The sequence below is a fragment of the Ascaphus truei genome, chromosome 7, assembly GCF_040206685.1.
Source record: "Ascaphus truei isolate aAscTru1 chromosome 7, aAscTru1.hap1, whole genome shotgun sequence".
NCBI classification, from domain to species: Eukaryota; Metazoa; Chordata; class Amphibia; order Anura; family Ascaphidae; genus Ascaphus; species Ascaphus truei.
Genome location: NC_134489.1, coordinates 78,349,225 through 78,366,193, shown reverse-complemented (window position 1 = coordinate 78,366,193; position 16,969 = coordinate 78,349,225). Strand labels below are relative to the sequence as shown.

Here is a 16,969-nt window from a genome sequence, read left to right as displayed (position 1 = left end):
CCTCTCCCTCCACTCCGCTGATCTCCATCCCCGGCGGGGGAACAGGCAGCGGCCAGGCAGGCTGCAGCTGCCTCGCGTCATCTCTCCCCTCCCTCCGCTCACCTCTCCCCTCCCTCCGCTCACCTCTCCCCTCCCTCCGCTCACCTCTCCCCTCCCTCCGCTCCGCTGATCTCCATCCCCGGCGGGGGAACAGGCAGCGGCCAGGCAGGCTGCAGCTGCCTCGCGGCGTCTAAGATGGCGGCGGCAGGAAAAAAACCCCTTCCTCCCCCGCGGCGCCTAAGATGGCGGCGGACGGAAGTAGAGGTAGGTGTCGCGTGTGTGTCGCTCTAGGTGACGTGTGTGTGTGTGTGTGTGACACTGTGTGTGTGTGACACTGTGTGTGTGTGTGTGTGTCGCCCCCCCCCTGCCTTTCACACCCCCCCTGCCTTTCACGCCCCCCCTGCCTTTCATGCCCCCCCTGCCTTTCATGCCCCCCCTGCTTTTCACGCCCCCCCCCTGCCTTTCACGCCCCCCCCTGCCTTTCACGCCCCCCCCTGACTTTCACGCCCCCCCCTGCCTTTCACGCCCCCCCGCCTTTCACGCCCCCCCCTGCCTTTCACGCCCCCCCCCTGCCTTTCACGCCCCCCCCTGCCTTTCACGCCCCCCCCCTGCCTTTCACGCCCCACCCCCCTGCCTTTCACGCCCCACCCCCCCTGCCTTTCACGCCCCACCCCCCTGCCTTTCACGCCCCACCCCCTGCCTTTCACACCCCCCCCGCCTTTCACGCCCCCCCTGCCTTTCACGCCCCCCCTCCTGCCTTTGACGCCCCCCCCTCCTGCCTTTCACGCCCCCCCCTCCTGCCTTTCACGCCCCCCCCTCCTGCCTTTCACGCCCCCCCCCTCCTGCCTTTCACGCCCCCCCTGCCTTTCACGCCCCACCCCCCCTGCCTTTCACGCCCCACCCCCCTGCCTTTCACACCCCCCCTGCCTTTCACGCCCCCCCTCCTGCCTTTGACGCCCCCCCCCTCCTGCCTTTCACGCCCCCCCCTCCTGCCTTTCACGCCCCCCCCTCCTGCCTTTCACGCCCCCCCCTCCTGCCTTTCACGCCCCCCCCCTCCTGCCTTTCACGCCCCCCCTGCCTTTCACGCCCCACCCCCCCTGCCTTTCACGCCCCACCCCCCTGCCTTTCACACCCCCCCTGCCTTTCACGCCCCCCCTGCCTTTCACACCCCCCCTGCCTTTCACACCCCCCCTCCTGCCTTTGACGCACCCCCCTCCTGCCTTTCACGCCCCCCTCCTGCCTTTCACGCCCCCCCCTTCCTGCCTTTCACGCCCCCCCCCTCCTGCCTTTGACGCCCCCCCCTCCTGCCTTTGACGCCCCCCCCTCCTGCCTTTCACGCCCCCCCCCCCTCCTGCCTTTGACACCCCCCCCTCCTGCCTTTCACGCCCCCCCCTCCTGCCTTTCACGCCCCCCCTCCTGCCTTTCACGCCCCCCCTCCTGCCTTTCACGCCCCCCCCTCCTGCCTTTCACGCCCCCCCCTCCTGCCTTTCACTCCCCCCCCTCCTGCCTTTAACTCCCCCCCCCCCTCCTGCCTTTCACGCCCCCCCCCCTCCTGCCTTTCACGCCCCCCCCTCCTGCCTTTCACGCCCCCCCCCCCCTCCTGCCTTTCACGCCCCCCCCCTCCTGCCTTTCACGCCCCCCCCTCCTGCCTTTCACGCCCCCCCCTCCTGCCTTTCACGCCCCCCCCCTCCTGCCTTTCACGCCCCCCCTCCTGCCTTTCACGCCCCCCCCTCCTGCCTTTCACGCCCCCCCCTCCTGCCTTTCACGCCCCCCCTCCTGCTTTTCACGCCCCCCCCTCCTGCCTTTCATGCCCCCCCTCCTGCCTTTCACGCCCCCCCCCTCCTGCCTTTCACGCCTCCCCCTCCTGCCTTTCATGCCCCCCCCTCCTGCCTTTCACGCCCCCCCCCCTCCTGCCTTTCATGCCCCCCCCCTCCTGCCTTTCACGCCCCCCCCTCCTGCCTTTCACGCCCCCCCCTCCTGCCTTTCACGCCCCCCCCTCCTGCCTTTCACGCCCCCCCCTCCTGCCTTTCACGCCCCCCCCCTCCTGCCTTTCACGCCCCCCCTCCTGCCTTTCACGCCCCCCCTCCTGCCTTTCACGCCCCCCTCCCTCCTGCCTTTCACGCCCCCCCCCCCTCCTGCCTTTCACGCCTCCCGCCTTTAACGCCCCCCCTCCTGCCTTTCACGCCCTCCCTCCCTGCCTCTGGGCAACGCCGGGTATATCAGCTAGTAAAACATAATTTAAAAAAATATATATTTTTTTATTTGATATATTTATTCTATTGGACTAGTGTTTACAATATATATATGGAGTAAACTCTGCTGCAAACCTAGTGTGTATATATATATATATATATATATATATATATATATATATATATATAGTATATAGTATATAGTATATATATATATATATATATAAAAATCTATATATATATCTGTATAAAAATAGTCACCACAGCGGCTGATAAATAATCAGCAATCACATCGACCCTCTTCTTCTGTTAAATTATAAGGCCATACTTTACATATAATTAATGAATGTATACTATAGTACAAAGTTCTAGTAACCATAATAGGTGCAGATATGTTGTAGGTTGTGATGTATTTTATAGCATCATATATAAAAGTTCTTCATAGATTACATTGTAGTGTACAGATCGTTCAAAACCTAGAAGACCTTTTTTTCAAGTCTACCGTGTTCATCTTTATTCAATCTCAGCAAATTGACATTGTTATCTTAATCAGCACAACACCAATGTCTTTGTTTTCCACATTGTAGATAGTAGCGCAAATTTTTTTTCTTTAAAACGGAAAAAATTAAAACTAGTAAGTTTTTTTATTAACCCACGGAAATGTGCCCACATGTTTTGTACAGACTTTCTGAGGGGGCTGTCAATAATAGAATTCACAATGGAATCAAAAGAAAAAAGGAGCAACTTGTAAGTGGAAATCACTGAACTACAGCTAAATGGTTCATGCAGACAACAATTCACCTTGTCAGTTAAATCTCAACTCCCGTCTCTCAACCTGGTCATATAAATGTATTTGGATTTCTGTCTTTCATCATTAATTATAATTTATTAACTCCCATTTCTGTGTCACTGGGTACAACAATACAGCACCCTATTCCTTTAGAAAACATCACAACTGGTTTTATGGATTCTTGTCCTCTACAAACAGCAAGGAGTGTAGATTTAGTCCCGGTAAATTGACATCTATAATCAATACTTGTTCAATTATTGAATTCCTACTCCTGTGATGCAAAGTATTACTTAAAATACTTTACTCCTCAAGAAAAAAATTTATCAGTCAAACACCCAATATAATGCTTTTGGACTGGCGTGTGTTTATGGATTTCATACTGCACCTGTACTAGAAAGTAGAGAATATTTCCCCATGGTACTGTATATGTTTTCATGGGAATCAATAAAAACTTCCACAGAGAAACAGTCTATTTACCAGTTTCAAGTGAAAGGAAGAAAAATGGGATTTTTATGTAACTGACTATAGACATTTAAATTCTGTTAATAGAAATAAACGGCTATGTTTACCTCATCGACAATCGTAGGCCAAAAAGTTCAAATGTAAACTGAGAGAAAAAGTAGCAGAGGAATAAAGAAAATGATTCCTCATTCACCACTAGAAAGCTGTGGGTAATCCTCGTTTAATGTCTCCTCTAAACTTCATGACTAGTGAAAGAGCAATTATAGAAGCGAACAATAGCAACATTATAATGAATAATGAACATAATTGTCACGATTGTGCTCGCCACAAACCGGGACCGGACCGCGGGGCTGAGGCTGGGTTATGAAATCACCGACCATAGACCGCGCAGACTGGTCCGGAGTGCGCAGTTCATAGTCAAACAGGCCGGGTTCAGAACTGGAGATAACAGTATAGTTATTGGACAAGCCAGAGTCGGGGTAGGAGATATCTGGGTAGTCGTAGTTCAAGCAGGGAGTCAGCAACAGGAAATCAAGCTGGTCCTTTTGCGTCAGCGCAATCGCTGCAGGTCGGGAACGAGGTTTACGCGAGTGGCGTCCATGACCCATGGCGCCGGTCTAGGAGAGGGAAGACTGACCGCAATGGGCACACCGCCAGGCAGCACTAGTAACCCCGTGTTACAGCGCAAAAGAAGCAGGTCTCTAAGAACCAGGAACTCAGCGTAGCAGCAGCAGGCCTGGAGGAAACTGGACGAGTACACCGAACTGGAACAAAAACAGAGATACGTAACGAAAGAACAGGGCTTGTGGCAGAAACACAGGTAACATCCCATAAGGATCTATGCTCAGCCAGGAAGTGAAGGCAAAGCAGGATATTTAAAGCAACAGTGACCAATCCGGACGAGGGGCATGGCGGAGGCGTGTCGAGGAGCTGCTCGTGAGTGGCTGAGAGACCAGGAAGTAGTGGAGCACAGCTGAGAGTCTGTAACACCAGTGCCAGAATCCAAGATGGCGACGGCAGAGTTCAAGGTATGCACTAGGCGGCGGCATGGGTAGCGACGGGGGGCAGGGGCAGCAGCCGCTGCAGTACTGGTAGTGGGTAAGGAGGAGTAACGCCGCAAGGGACGTGGCCCCCGATTCCTTACAGTAATATAGTTTATGCCTCTAATTGCTCGTGTTTTTCTTTACCATATCAGCAAGAAAATGTGATCACCCTGACAAATCCCTCAAAAAATATTTGTAGCTTACCTCCTGTGTGCAAATTATGTACATATAACCAACTAACTTTGGGGAGGTGGGGTAAAAACTGTGCGCAAGGCGTTTTTACTTTTTTATTATTATTACTGGGTGCATAAAAGCAGCTTATCGGACAATGGCAGGCTGTTATTATCCTCTTTCCGGCAAATGGCTCCTAGTGCCTCCCAAAGCTATGTGACTAAACCTCCTCATCACACTCTGTCCTGCCTACAGAGCCAAACTCAGTCATGCTGATCTCTGATCAGGAGACACAGCCTGTCAGTGACTCCCTTGCAGCTCCCTCTCTTCAATATCGTAAGACCTACAGAGATGCTGGGGAGTCATTGACAGGTGATTAAAGACCAGAGCAACCGAGCTCATCTCTACAAACAGGACACAGAGTGAAGGGGGAGTATAATAGAAATAATGTAAGGCCGCGCGTATAGTGCCCGTGACGGGCGACGCGAAGGGACAGGTGATGTCACCCGTCACCACTACTGAAAGTTATATTTTGCTTTGCGGCGGCGTTGCGGGCTTACTGGCATTTGATTAGTTCAGGGGCTGTCACATGAGGCGACAGCCCTTGAAAAATCAAATATTGCCAGCTTCCAAAATTCGCAACACGACATCGCTCTGTCGCCATTGCACTTTCTCTAAGCGCAAGCGGCGGCAATGCATTTGTTTTGGGCGACATCGCCGTCGCCCGGCGCAGGCACTATACGCACGGGCTTAGGGGGAGCAGTCTGTCTCTGCCTCTGTATGTATATCTAATGTCTTGTTTAGCGCATACACAGGGTGAACACCGCTCGTATGTCTTTTTCTTTGTATGTTTGTGTTGGATGAATGGCTGACAACAGGGTCAGAGCCGAGGGGCCTAGCCGACCTAGTATGCAAGTTGGGACCATGCTGAAGTCTGATCTAACTTCCACAAAAGTACCCTCCGAAGCTTGCGTGGGCCCACTCCCCTCTGCATGTCCTACATGGCCCTGGGCTGTCTCCCACCACTGGAACTACAGCTACTCTAGGTCCCTCCCCGCTGAACAACCTTCAACACCATTGGCAAATATTTGTGTATTTGAAACGTACAGGTGTCGGTAGTTTAATTAAAGTTCTCTGTTGGATCTATGAGTAGGCTGTCAACCATACTTTTATATGTGTCTATATTTGCTTCGGTTAATGTGGCAGAACCAAAAATTGTAACTCTGCTTTAACCCCTAACTGCCATGTAAAGTAAGTGCTCATTTCTATTACAGATGTACAGTATTAACACAGTATGACAGAGTATGGATCCAAGTACAATAATATGTATTTTCTCCAGTGTTGTATTCCAAAGGTCAAAAAAGCAAGTCTCCATATTCAGAGAGAAATTACATTTAATAAAATTAATAGGATTAATTAAAAGTGTAAATACAGTGAAATTAATAATGCATGCGGGTATAAGGCATGATGGAATTAAGGCAGATGAGAACCAACTTTTTCCAGATAAAGTTGATTGTACTTACATACTGTAGTGTAGTGTTATAGGGTTGGAGCTTATATCAGGGGTGCATCAAGGGTGTGCAAACTTTTTTGTCAGCGCCCCCTTCCTGCTCTCCCCCCCATACCTTGTATCTGGCGAAGGTGACGTTGCGTTTCAATGGCAACACAACATCACGTGGCTCCGCAACGTCATTTGATGCCGCATTGTCATGGCCCTAAGACTTGATTAGTTATTAATTATGCTGTTCAAGCAGAGAAGGGAAAGGAACACATTCAATGACCTGAAGAAAAGGAATAATTGACTGGGGTGATCTCATGCCATACGAACAATGATGCCGCGTTGCCATGGACATGAGTGACGTCGGCAGAGTCAAGGTAAGTAATAGCGTTGCAGAGGCCTCACGTGAGCACCAGGAATTTCATTTTAATGCCTCGGGGAAGAGCGCGGGGCCCCTGCAACGGCCCGCGCCCCCCCAGAAACATCTCCTGCGCCCCCAACTTTTCGCACTGCTGCTCTAAGCAATAACACTGAGTGTGGATCACTAATGTTCTTACAGTTTCTATTACGCCACTATCCTGGAACCTAAATAAGAACCTTGGTGTCATCTGTGTGCAAGTACCATCCAGTTATTACTAAATACCTACTGGAAATGGGTCATCCAATCATACTAATTAACTAAGCTGCACTTCTAAGTAATTATGCTTCCTAAATTTCCCTTTCAATATCCATCCTCTCATCCCTTGTGCTCGTCTTTTGGTTCTACCAGAACATAAAATAATCATTGAAAATATAAGCCAAAGGGTTATTTTACTTTGATTCACTGCTGCTCTTCACAACCCTTAACACCTTGACACTGTTGTTGCTCACAGCCAGAAGATGAATGTGTATTATAATAAATCATAATTTGCTTTAGAACTGCATCTTTAAAAGGAACTACCACTTCATGATCTTTGCAAACACATGAAACCTCTTCCTGAGCACAACAAAGGACACATTAAAGCACAGCAGGAACAACCATGGTTGGGAAAAGAACACATTTAAATGTGAAACTGCAAAAGAAGCCAAACTTTGATGCTAGTATATTTTTTAAGAAATAGAACTGTAGCAGATTTATTAGACTCGGCATATAACAGTGGGTGACATTTTCCCTAATGGTTGTGTATGTTAAAGTCATATTGGTATGGAACAATTAGCCTTCTTATTACTCCTCTCCCTTAAAATAAATGTAAAATTGTTTGAATATGTTGCAGTAAAGTTGGGTAAATCTATGTAATTTTATCCTTGCAGTAAACATTTATTACTACAGTATAACACAAACACACAAACATTGGACGTGGTCAATGTATTTGCAAACACTGGGGTTTCTTCATTTAACTGTGATAGTGCCCCGATGGTACTATCACAGGTAAATGAATTACCATACACGGTCTTTAAAACCCAAAGGATAAATCAAAGATCGTCGTTCCCCAAGGAATAAGGATTCAGATGTAGTTGTTATGCTTTAAAGCAGCACGTGTGTTCGCAAATGTAGTGCTTTAGCAAAGTATTTTTGATCTGAAGTTAAAGCTGCAGACCAAGCAATATCATTGAAAATATAAATATTATATCAAATATATACAGTATATATATATATATATATATATATATATATATATATATAAAAAAAACCTTTTCTGCAGTCCTGCCTAGAGATGCATAATATCTATTTATAGTGTCATTTTAACATGTTAGGTGTCTGTCAAAGAAATAAGCGAAGTTATAGGTATACGTGTAAATGTCTCAAATTACACCTGATTCAAAATTACATTTGTGTTGTGTAGATAATACACATTTATAGCATTTTCTTTCTTAATCAATATTAGCCGATTGTGTTGCATTTGGTATCTTACACTTGGTATATAGTAAACCTGGTTCATCTCTAATACTTAAGAGTTCAGGCAGTACAAGACTCCACAATTTCCAGCTCATCTAAAAATATGATGTACTGTTTGCGTTTTACAAATGTATATCTTTATTTATATAACGCCGTCAGGACCGGCTTGATGGTGATGGCGTCTGTGCCATCGCACCGAGCCCCGAGCTTACAGAGGCCCCTTGCTCTTCCCCCCAGCAGTTTAACTGATTGCCGGGAGAGAGTGTGGGGCCTCTGTAAGTGTCTCTTACCTTTTTATCTGGCTTCTCCTTCGGCATCGTTTCATCTCAGCGACGTAGCGGCATCACGTTGCCATGACAATGTGACGCCGCTGTAATATGATGTTGCTGAGATGTGCAGCAGGTGTTAGGTCAGAGGTTGAAAAGTACAATTGTGTGGTGCTTTTTTATCCCACAAGATGTGATAAGGTCACCTAAAGAGAGTGTGCAGAGAGAAAAGAGAAGATGCTCCCGATAGACCCCTGAGGTACACCCACAGAGAAATTGGCAGAGGAGGAAAAGGTCTTAGAGCACAAGACACTGAAAGTACAATGTAGGAGTTAAAAATAAATCCAAGATAGAGCTCTGTTACGGATACCAACAATAAGGAGAATGTAAAAGAGAAGAGGTTGGTCCACAGACTCAAAAGCTTTAGAGAGGTCGAGTAATATAAGCAGGGTGCAATGACCTTGGTCTTTGGCAGCATGATGGTCATTCGTTTTTTGGTGAGGGCTGTTTCGGTGGAGTCAGCACTGCAGAAGCCAGATTGTAGAGTCTAGGAGAGGAGTAAAGAAAATAGAGAAAGTGAGAGAATACAAGGCACTCAAGGTGTTTAGAAGCAAAATGCAGAAGGGAGGCAGGGCAATCGTTAGAGATCAGGTAGGGTCAAGATTGCTATTTTTTTTAGCACACAGTGGGTATAATTGTTGCATGCTTGAAGGAGATGGGAAAGCTACCAGAGCTGAACTGGAGGAGTTGAAAATATGCGTGAGTGTAGGGATTAAAGTGGAAGCAAGCGGCTTGAGTAGGTGGGAGGTAATTGAGTCATGAGGGCAAGTGGTAGAGGTAGAGGATAAGTAGCGGTATGTGGCCGTTAGATAACAGTCACCTGGAGAAGGGAGAAAATCTGGAAATGTAAGCCTTTAATGAAGGAAAAGAGAGGGAGGCATAGGAAGGGACCAGTAGCGGCAGAGAAGGAGCGGGAGAAGCCCTACGCTACCAGACCTGCCATCATTGTGAGGAGTGTGGGAAAAAGAAAACCACTATAAGAGAGGGCTGCTTCCAGTGCAGAGTCAGACTGAGAGAGCCAAGTTTCAGTTATAATAGCAGTAAAGACAGTTTGGATCTTTTGTTGGCAATTTTAAGGCATATCGTAAATAAATCCTGGTGAGTAATGGAAGCAGAATATGTAAAACAATGCAGATTATCCCTAGTTATACATTGATAAATGTATGTATATATATATATATATATATATATATATATATATATATATATATATATATAATCATCATTTATCACTTTCAACAAAACTATATGCCACATACAGTATGTGCATCACCAGTTTTAAACACTTGTCACGGGAGACGCATTTAATAACACATTTATATTTCGTGGATCCTGATTGAGCAGAACAGGTTGAGCAAAATAAACTGAGATTTATTCCCTTGATAGGCAAACACACGACAACTGCAGAATAAACTTAATAATTACACTTGCGGGTAGAGAAACAGAGGATAATGTCCAGAAAGGTGCAAAGCACCAGAAGATTGTCTTTTAAAATGTTGTCCTTTTGCAAGTGCACAAATTGCCAGCCCCAATCCTTCTGTGAATGTGCAAAGACTTTTCTGGTCCGTTGGGGTTAATCAAATAACCCCCAGCAATCACAGTGTCCTAACGCAGAGTTTTGTCCTTGGTTCCAATATAATAAGACTCTTTGCGTTCCGGGAATGTGCTGCTGCTCTTCTCTCCTCACATGGTAGAATGAAAAAACGAAAGACGAAAGCCAATGGGGATAGCCTGGGGGGGATGTATATAGGATTTGGAAGCCTATTGCCAACATACCCACCCAATCCCCCTCGTGGGGGGACATACTTGAAAACGAGAGGTAACTCTCAATGTATTACTTCCTGGTAAAATATTTTATAAATAAATAAATGTTATAGTACATAGTTACGTAGTAGATGAGATTGAAAAAAGACATATGTCCATCAAGTTCAACTTTTGCTAAATTCAGATTACTTATTCTATATTTGTGTTTACAGTATTTTGATCCAGAGGACGGCAAACAAAAAAACCTCAGGGAAACATCATCCAAGGCTGTATCATTAGGGGAAAGTTAATGTCCTCCTGACTCCAAATAATGGCAATCAGATTTCTCCCTAGATCAACATCCGTCCCATGTTTACTTATTTGGTATATCCCGGTATATATTTCCATTCTAAAAAGATGCCCAACCTTTTTTGAAGATATCTATTGTATCTGCCATCACTGTCTCCATGGGTAATGAATTGCACATATAAACTGCCCATATTCTAAAGAACCCTTTCCTTTGTTGCTGGTGAAATCACCTTTCCTCCAAACTTAAGTAGGGTGACCAGACGTCCCTGTTTAGCCGGGATAGTCTCGGTTTTTAGACCTCTGTCCCAACATTTTGGGGTGCTGTCCTGGTTTTCAATGCTGCTTGCTACACATACACGATCAGCGATTGCCGCCTGTGCGATTGGCAAGCTCCGACCGTGCATACGTGGTAGGCAAGTACCGATTGCGGATTTGCATGAGCGCCAAACACCAATCACGCATGAGCGGCCAGGAAGCGCTCTTTGCGCATGTGCAGTGAGCGAGCACCGACTGTGCATATGTTAACCATAAGGGATGACCCCATGTAATTTATTCTACTCTTGGAATGAATAGTTCTTTTGAAAGATCGATGTATTGCCCCTATATAATATAATACTATATTTGTATATAGTTACCCTCTTAGACATGTCTTTTCTAATGTAAATAAATCTAAATTAACTAGCCTCTCCTCCATAAGTCAGGTTTCCCATCCTTTTATTAATTTGGTGACCCTTTTCTAAACTTTTTCTAGTTCCATAGTCCCACTTTTATAGAGTGGTGCCCAAAACTGTATTCCATATTCAAGGTGTGGCCTTACTAATATACTGTAGAGGGGCATAATTATTCTTAGTTCCCTTCAATCCATTCCCCGTTTAATGCAAAATAAGATCATATTTGCCTTGGCAGCTACTGCATGATATTGGGCACTATTGCCAAAGCCTGCTGTCTATCAGTACACCTAAATCCTTCTTCATCAAGGATTCTACTACATTTTCCCCATTTCCCCCATTCCCCCCCCCCCATTTGTAAGTCACCTGTTTATTGTTGTTTCCCAAATGCATGACTGTGACAGGGTAAATAAAAGCCACCAGCTATATGCCTGGAAAACCTATGTCTAGTCTGCAGTGCAGCAGTGACTAGGTTAACTTCAGCTGGGAACCTCAGGACAATTAGTTGGATCCCAGCTGCCTAATCAAGGTGTGTTAAAACCCCAGGCTGTAGACACATGGGGGCTGGCTGTTGAGGAGAGAGGAGTAAGCTACTGCATAGAAAAGGGTAGCTGCCTGATTTTTACATATAATAAATAAATAAAGACATACAATACAATACAATGAAAAGCTATTTTTGTTTATTGTGTGCTGTATATCTTTTAAGGCTAAATAAATAAGCCTTGTCAAGAAACCCGCGTGTGTAGTTGCATATACCCTGCAACAATGACCTTACATTTATCTGTATTAAACCTCATCTGCCGTTTACCTACCCAAGTTTCCAGTCTATGCAAGCCCTCTGGAGAGAATTTACATCCATATACTGTATATCACTAAAACACAATCTATAATACTCTTTTGTGTATGTACAATGCTAAAAAGCAGATTAAAAATCCCATGCAGATAAGAAATCAATTTAAGATAAAACCTTCATATAAAAATGATGCTGAAAAAAACCCATATATATTAACTGTTTTTAAAACATGCCATTCTTTATTTGTAAGTATATTGTGAGTTGAACTTCAGTTTTTTTTTAGGTATCCAATTTCCAGAAATGTAGCTAGTGGTGTACTGGAAAACATCACTTTTGTAGTAGACACCCTTAGGAAAACTGCATCTGTTTCCTACTGATAACTTTCAACAAACATCCCCTTTATATCTACTAACAGGAAGCTGAAATTGAGAGAAGTTTACGGTCACCAACATTCAAGAAACAGCCTGGGAGCCATTCCAGCATTTCCACAAAAGATTCTGGCACGAAAGGTGGCAAAACATTTAGCAACAAGATGTCAGAACATGGCCAGAACAGCACCTCAGAAGGTAAGCAATATACTTTGATCTTCTTTCTCTTTTGCATACCATACCTTTTGCATACCTTGTAGAGAAATATTATCGAGGACGAGAATTGAATATCCTTTGGTATTTATTGAAATGTGTGAGTGAAAAACAGAATCTGTTTCTTAGAAACAAGAGTGTTAATTTGTCGACGTGCAAAACATTATTTTGAGCTGGTTGTAGAATGTTCATAAAGACCTATTCTCGTTGAGAGTGTGTGTTTTACCTACCATACACATGCAGTAATGAAGAGTAATTATAAGAATGATCTATATAGGAGAAAGATAATTAAACAAGTTTTTGCTTTTGTTTGTCCATAAAACCCATGTAACTGCTTTATTTTTTGAAAAGGGTGTTTATAGGTATGTCAGTAGTCTGAACTACAGTACATTTTATAAACATTTCTCATACAGTACATACAGTATGTTTAATACAGCATGTATTTCTTCTTAGGAATATTTCAAGTATTTGGAAAGTTATTCAAAAATCTAATATATTACACTGTGAGTGTTATTGAAAGTAGAAGGAAATACATTTGAACGGTGAACTGTTTGTAAAGGCAAGTACAGAACGCTGAATGCCATAGACACGCTGAATTGTGTCTATGGAAGATTTTTTGATTCATGTTATGATTAATTTTCTGAGGAAAACAGCTGACAAGGTCTAGTTGTAGCACACAGATTGGTCCATTTACGGTTTGAAGTGGGTACTATACTATATGTACAGTAGGAAGAAAAGAGAAAGTCAATAACAATAATCAGTCCATTAGTGCAGCGGTGCACAAAGCGGGGGGCGTTGGATTTGTCTGGTGGGGCGCGGGCGGTTGCAGAGGCCCTGTCCTCTTCCCCGGGGCATTTAATTAAATGCCGGGGGATCGTGGGAGGCCCATGCAACTCTAAAACTTACCTGGACTCTGCTGGCATCACTCGTGTCCATGGCAACGCAGTGTCGAATGACGCGCGGGGTCATGTGACGTGACGTCGCACGCTTCAAATTATGCTGCGGGTCACATGACCCTGCGGTGTCATTTGACGAAGAGCAAGGTAAGGAGGGGGGGCTCAGAACGGAGAGGTGCAGACAGGGGGGGCACAGCAAAATGTTTGCGCGCCCCTGCTTTAGTGTGTACAGTGGCCTCAAATATCAGTTGATCTGAGTTTCAATAAGGGACTATTTGTAATAGTTACTGTGCATCACCCATTTATACCCATTGCTTACTTCCCACAGGCTATAGTGGGGTTTACTCTGATCCAAATCTGGGGTTCCTGCAGTCAGCGATTACTTGCAAATTGAATAAAAACTTCATTTTGAAAAACAAAACAAAATGAAGTGACAGGGGAAATCAATGCTTTATAGTAATTATAAACCTTCAGATATCACAGGATCATTCCTCATGTCACTAATACAGCAGACATTTCCCCAGGCACCTATGAAAAATGGCAGTGAAGCGCACATATATTGTATAGCCTCACATCCTCCACAAATCAAGTGTATTTGCCAAAAAACACAATCCTTCCACTGTTCTCAGTGATTCTCCTAGTCAAACATTTCACAAAGTTGCAATATTTCTATGAAAAGCACCATATTATTTCAAATGTGAGCTGGGACAGACTTTTACAATACTACTCGCTTAAAAAGTTATAATCCGGGGGGACATGCCCCACATTTGGTGGACATGCCCGGAGATCCAGAGGTTCTGGATCAGGATCCAGAATCTCCTAATTGAAACTTTGGATTTATAGGTCCCCCTGGACCCCCTGACGTACGTGCTGGGAAAACCAATTGAAGACCTCCCCGCCCCTATAGCCAGACTCTCCTCGGCGATCCTAACGGCCGCAAGATGCTGCATCGCGGTGGCCTGGAAGCAAGCTAAGGCCCCTTCCAGGCGGACAGTAATCAAAAGAATAGACGGGGTTATGAATATGGAGAGACTGACAGCCATGTTGAGGCAAAGAATGCCTCAATTCTATAAAACCTGGGAACCTTGGCCGGGGTCGGGGGCCCCGACACTAACGCAAGCCCTGCTCCAACACTAATACCCTTGTGGACGAGGGCCGATGCGCCCCTCCACACCACAATTCCCTCCCCCCTCCCTCCACCCCACCCTCTCCCTCTTTTTCCCCATGTCGCTCCCAACTATCCACCCGTCCCTCGTCATCCCCCCTCTTTTCACCACTGATAACGGGAAAAACAAGGTTTATTGTGTGTCTCAGAATATCTCACTGCCATGTGCCTGTATTTTACAACGAATTGTCATACTATGTTGTGAATGTTATACCATGGTCTACTTGTAAGTGCTTCAAAGGACACCAATAAAGAAAAATATTTTAAAAAAAAGTTATAATCCACATTTTATGCACAGATTAGTTGTCCCAAAATGCTTCCGTGGGATTTTAACAGTCAGAATAACTTTTATATACAGCGGATTGAAGTGAAAAGGTTGTGAAGTGTCTTGTGTCTTATGACAGAGGTGCACAAACCTCTTCCTCTGCACCAATGCCTGCTCTCCCCCCCTGCTCGCAGTTCCCCCTCCTTACATTGTCTCCGGCGTCTTGGCATCACGATGTCACGTGACCCTGTGGCGTCATTTGATGCCGCGTTGCCATGGCGACGCATCGCCAGAAACCGCCAGCAACAAGGTAAAAGAACTTACAGAGACCTTGCGCGTGATCTCTGGCATTTAATTTCAATGCTTTGAGGAAGAACGCAGGGCATCTGTAGGCGCCCCCCCCCCCATGTTTGCGCACCACTGTTATATGGAATAGAGCCACTTAGTAATGTTTCCCAACATCTTTAAATCCTATGTGTGGTACAGAGAGAAGAGGTAAAATTCCAAAAGTTACAAAGTGCTATGTTAGCCGTGGCAAGAACCAACCCTACAAACTTCTGTACTCCGGACACGCACTCTTTCTACCTTCTCGATATGATAAATCAATGAGAGAGTGATAGAAGAAAGGAGGTGATGGTAGCTGGAACAAATAATCCTTGTATCTCAGCCTCCAAATATGTCAAGCAATGGCTAATTGCAAACTATTCCGCCATCATTTCTGAATGTCAATGTGTGTGGGGAGGGTCCCCTGGTTCAGAACCACTAATTTGTTTTTACTGGGTCATCACCGTTTGAAAAGAAATCTCACAGGAGTTTCCCAACCCCGATGGGAAATCAAAGTGGTCAAAGAATGAGAGGAATGCTATATTGCTATGATGCCTAGTGTTCCACTTATCGATTGATTAGCAGATTTGCTTTTTTATTTGCTCTGGGACTTCCTGGTGAATTTCCACTGAACATGGAGTGATTGGAATGAGTGATTTTTACTACAGGAAATTCCCACCAGTTCTGATGACAAAAGATATACAACATTGAGTGGGATTATTGCTTTATTAAAAAAAAAAAAACAAGTTTAGTTTGAAATTAAATAGAGCATTCGTGATTTCAGAGTCATAGTTATATTTGTATCCCCTGACAGCATACTAGTCTGCATTGGAAGGTTGCTAAATATATATATATAATAAGAAACTGTTGAGTCATTTGCAATGATCATATCTAACACGAGCTGTGAGAGTTATTTTTGTAACCAATACTTTTCCCTTGCAATGTAATGTTTTTAGATGGTGATAATGAAGCAAGTGGTTATAATTAAATATACATGATATATGTATTAATATGGTACATTCATTTGGAGTCAGATCTATTTCCTACTAAGAGTCCCTAATGGGTATATAAAAAAAAAAAGAACGTTATTGTTGTAAAATCTGTATGGCATACAGTAGTTAAATAAAATAAAGTGTGTCCTTTCCTTTGCCTTGTAAAGTTACCCTCCGCATACTAATGACACAATCACCATACATGTGTATGATGGCCACATAAAGTCAGGGCTAGGGTCATAAAAGTTTAAAGTAGCTGTTGCCATCACTGGAAAGCCATTCCTTTTTGTCCCTGGAGGCTGCTCCTTCATTTATATGTATGAAGTCACCATTTCTACCTTCATATGCGCCAGTGATGTTTACAACCTGTACATCCCTGCAAAGTTGACTTGGAGACAAAAAAATTATTAGTTACTAAAATAGTCAGCATTGAAATGCCTTTGAATACCGTGTTTTTAATGAAGTACTGTATGGTAATGTAACATTTTGGGCTACTGATGGAAAAGGGAAACATTTTACCATTTAAAATGAAATCAAACGTGAGTCAAAGTTATGAGGGGAAATCTATAACTCTATACTTCAAAATATTTCATGCTTTAGTGAAATCCGTCAGTTGTTTTATTCTGTTCTTTTCTGAAATTTGCCTTTATTGTGAAAATGTTTTCCATACTTATGGTGAACTTTAGATCAACAAAGCATATGGCCCCTCGTTCAGAGCAAACCAGTACTTGATGATAAGGTAACACAAGCAACATTTGTATTTTGAGTGAGGTCTAGAAGGTGACCAATATAGAAGATCCATTGACTTATATACCTCCAAATAGACTAACCTATGC

General features: G+C 44.6%; 1 protein-coding gene across 2 annotated transcripts in view; it reads left to right on the top strand.

The window, feature by feature from the left end:
• XIRP2 (xin actin binding repeat containing 2) overlaps positions 1–16,969 on the top strand; it is a 217,077-nt gene that overhangs the window by 100,410 nt on the left and 99,698 nt on the right. For both annotated transcript variants that reach the window (XM_075609168.1, XM_075609166.1), the window contains exon 2: positions 12,326–12,476. In XM_075609168.1, coding sequence (XP_075465283.1) covers positions 12,326–12,476 — 151 coding nt within the window. The remainder of the gene's footprint in view (positions 1–12,325; positions 12,477–16,969) is intronic.